Raw genomic sequence first — 4140 nt, 5'->3', positions numbered from 1 at the left:
AAATAATAAGGACTGTAAAACAAATACTAAAAACAACTGTATGCTAACAAATTTGATAACCTAGCTAAAACAGGCAAAGTACTAGAAACATACAAACTACTAAAATGAACTCAAAAAGAAAAAGACAATCTGAATAGACCTATAACAAATGAAGATATTAAATTACAAATCAAAACACTACGCAAAATGATCATTTCAACAGATGCAGAAGAAGCTTTGAAAATATTCAATAACATTTTATGATAAAATTCTCAACAAATTAGGAATAGACAGAAAATACCTTAACATAATAAAGACGATACACAAAAAGCCCACAATTAACATCATACTGAACAGTGAAAACCAGACAGCTTTCCCTGAAACTAAAAGATCAGGAACAAGGCAAGATATCCATTCTTCTTACCTCTATACAACATTGTACTATGAGTCCTAGCCACAGCAATTACACACACAGAGAGAGAGAGAGAGAGAGAGAGAAAGGGAGGGCATCCAAACTGGACAGCAAGAGGTAAAATTATTTCTGTTTGCAGATGAGACAATGTGATATGTAGAAAACCTTAGACTAAAAAATACACACACACACACGACCAAAAAGAAAAAAAATCTGCTAGAATAAATTAATTCAAAAAAGTTGGAGATTGGTTCAAGATGGTGGAGTAGAAGGATGAGCGCTCACTCCCTCTCGCGCGAGGACCGGAATCACAACTAACTGCTGAACAGCCATCGACAGGAAGCCACTGGAAGTCACCAAAAAAGATACCCCACATCCAAGGACAAAGGAGAAACCGCAATGAAATGGTAGGAGGGGCAAAAACACAATAAAATCAAATCCCATAATTGCTGAGTTGGTGACTCACAAACTGGAGAACACTTATACCACAGAAGTCCACCCACTGGAGTGAAGGTTCTGAGCCCCACGTCAGGTTTCCCAACCTGGGGGTCCGGCAATGGGAGGAGGAATTCCCAGAGAATCAGACTTTGAAGGCAAGCGGGATTTGATTGCAGGACTTTGACAGGACTGGGGAAAACAGAGACTCCACTCTTGGAGAGCACACACAAAGTAGTATGCACATCAGGACCCAAGGGAAGGAGCAGTGACCCCACAGGAGACTGAACCAGACCTACCTGCTAGAGTTGGAAGGTCTCCTGCAGGGACGAGGGGTGGCTGTGGCTCAACATGGGGACAAGGAAATTGGCAGCAGACGTTCTGGGAAGTACTCCTTGGCATGACCCCCTTCCCAGAGTCTGACATTAGCATCACCAAAGAGCAGGGTAGGCTCCAGTGCTGGGTTGCCTCAGGCCAAACAACCAACAGGGAGAGAACCCAGCCCCACCCATCAGCAGACAAGCGGATTAAAGTTTTTCTGAGCTCTGCCCAACACAGCAACAGCCAGCTCTACCCACCACCTGTTCTTCCCATCAGGAAGTTTACACAAGCCTCTTAGACAGCCTATTCCACCACAGGGTAGACAGCAGAAGCAAGAAGAACTACAATCCTGCAGGCTGTGGAACGAAAACCACATTCACAGAAACACAGACAAAATGAAAAGGCAGAGGACTAGGTACCAGATGAAGGAACAAGATAAAACCCCAGAAAAACAATTAAATGAAGTGAAGATAGGCAACCTTCCAGAAAAAAAATTAAGAATAATGATAGTGAAGATGATCCAGGACCTCGGAAAAAGAATGGAGGCAAAGATCAAGAAGATGCAAGAAATGTTTAATAAAGACCTAGAAGAATTAAAGAACAAACAGATATGAACAATACAATAACTGAAATGAAAAATACACTAGAAGGAATCAATAGCAGAGTAACTGAGGCAGAAGAACCGATAAGTGACCTGGAAGACAGAATGGTGGAATTCACTACCGTGGAACAGAATAAAGAAAAAAGAATGAAAAGAAATGAAGAAGCCTAAGAGACCTCTGGGACAACATTAAACGCACCAATATTCGCATTATTGGGGACCCAGAAGGAGAAGATAGAGGAAAAGGACCAAGAAAATATTAGAAGAGATTATAGTCAAAAACTTTCCTAACATGGGAAAGAAAATAGCCACCCAAGTCCAGGAAGCGCAGAGAGTCCCATACAGGATAACCCAAGGAGAAACATGCTGAGACACATAGTAATCAAACTGACAAAAATTAAACACAAAGAAAAAAATTAAAAGCAACAAAGGAAAAATGACAAATAATGTACAAGGGAACTCCCATAAGGTTAACAGCTGATTTCTCAGCAGAAACTCTACAAGCCAGAAGGGAGTGTCACTATATATTTAAAGTGATGAAAGGGAAGAAACTACAACCAAGATTATTCTACCCAGCAAGGATCACATTCCGATTCAACAGGGAAATCAAAAGCTTTACAGGCAAGCAAAAGCTAAGAGAATTCAACACCACCAAACCAGCTCTACAATAAATGCTAAAGGAAATTCTCTAAGGGGGAAACACAAGAGAAGAAAAGGACCTACAAAAACAAACCCAGTTTTCTGCTCGTGGACGCCACCGAGTAAGCATCGTTGACGTCTCCCCCCACTCTCCACTGCCGTTATGTCTAAGTCAGAGTCACCCAAAGAGCCCGAACAGCTGCGGAAGCTCTTCATCGGAGGTTTGAGCTTTGAAACAACCGATGAGAGTCTGAGGAGCCATTTTGAGCAGTGGGGAACGCTCACAGATTGTGTGGTAATGAGGGATCCAAACACCAAACGCTCCAGAGGCTTCAGGTTTGTCACATATGCCACTGTGGAGGAGGTGGATGCGGCCATGAATGCAAGGCCACACAAGGTGGATGGAAGAGTTGTGGAACCAAAGAGGGCCGTCTCAAGAGAAGATTCTCAAAGACCTGGTGCCCACTTAACTGTGAAAAAGATTTTTGTTGGTGGCATTAAAGAAGATACTGAAGAACATCATCTAAGAGATTATTTTGAACAGTATGGGAAAATTGAAGTGATTGAAATCATGACTGACCGAGGCAGTGGCAAAAAGAGAGGCTTTGCTTTTGTAACCTTTGATGACCATGACTCTGTAGACAAGATTGTCATTCAGAAATACCACACTGAGAATGGCCACAACTGTGAAGTAAGGAAAGCCCTATCTAAGCAAGAGATGGCTAATGCTTCATCCAGCCAAAGAGGTCGAAGTGGTTCTGGAAACTTTGGTGGTGGTCGTGGAGGTGGTTTTGGTGGGAATGACAACTTTGGTTGTGGAGGAAACTTCAGCGGTCGAGGTGGCTTTGGTGGCAGCCGCGGTGGTGGTGGATATGGTGGCAGTGGGGACGGCTATAATGGATTTGGTAATGATGGAAGCAATTTTGGAGGTGGTGGAAGCTACAACGATTTTGGCAGCTACAACAATCAGTCTTCAAATTTTGGACCCATGAAAGAAGGAAACTTTGGAGGCAGAAGTTCTGGCCCCTATGGTGGTGGAGGCCAATACTTTGCCAAACCCCGAAACCAAGGTGGCTATGGTGGTTCCAGCAGCAGCAGTAGCTATGGCAGTGGCAGAAGGTTTTGATTACTGCCAGGAAACAACGCTTAGCAGGAGAGGAGAGCCAGAGAAGTGACAGGGAAGCTACAGGTTACAACAGATTTGTGAACTCAGCCAAGCACAGTGGTGGCAGGGCCTAGCTGCTACAAAGAAGACATGTTTTAGACAATACTCATGTGTATGGGAAAAAAAACTCGAGGACTGTATTTGTGACTAATTGTATAACAGGTTATTTTAGTTTCTGTTCTGTGGAAAGTGTAAAGCATTCCAACAAAGGGTTTTAATGTAGATTTTTTTTTTTTGCACCCATGCTGTTGATTGCTAAATGTAATAGTCTGATCGTGATGCTGAATAAATGTGTCTTTTTTTTAACAACAACAACAAAAAAAAAAACCCCAAAATAATTAAAAAAATGGTAATAGGAACATACATATCTATAATCACCTTAAATGTGAATGGATTAAATGCTCCAACTGAAAGACACAGACTGGCTGAATGGATACAAAAACAAGACCCGTATATATGCTGTCTACAAGAGACCCACTTCAGACCTAGGGACACATACAGACTGAAAGTGAAGGGATGGAAAAAGAGATTCCATGCAAATGGAAATCAAAAGAAAGCTGAAGTAGCAGTACTCATATCAGATAAAGT

The 4140-nt window shown here is 42.2% G+C and overlaps 1 protein-coding gene across 1 annotated transcript; it reads left to right on the top strand.

The window, feature by feature from the left end:
* The first annotated feature begins 2518 nt into the window (after nt 1–2518).
* Nucleotides 2519–3928, top strand: LOC307188824 (heterogeneous nuclear ribonucleoprotein A1-like). The gene has a single exon (XM_079926484.1). It carries the CDS (start codon nt 2551–2553, stop codon nt 3511–3513), a length of 963 nt encoding a protein of 320 aa, XP_079782610.1. The 5' UTR covers nt 2519–2550; the 3' UTR covers nt 3514–3928.
* The last annotated feature ends 212 nt before the right edge of the window (nt 3929–4140 follow it).

This window comes from Stenella coeruleoalba, assembly GCF_951394435.1.
Source record: "Stenella coeruleoalba genome assembly, chromosome: 7".
Lineage (NCBI taxonomy): Eukaryota > Metazoa > Chordata > Mammalia > Artiodactyla > Delphinidae > Stenella > Stenella coeruleoalba.
Note: the sequence above shows the minus strand (reverse complement) of the source record. Positions and strands in the feature narration are given on the sequence as shown.

Bases quoted from the DNA above. Each gene is read 5' to 3' on its own strand.
- LOC307188824 (XM_079926484.1), top strand. From the start codon at position 2,551: ATGTCTAAGTCAGAGTCACCCAAAGAGCCCGAACAGCTGCGGAAGCTC.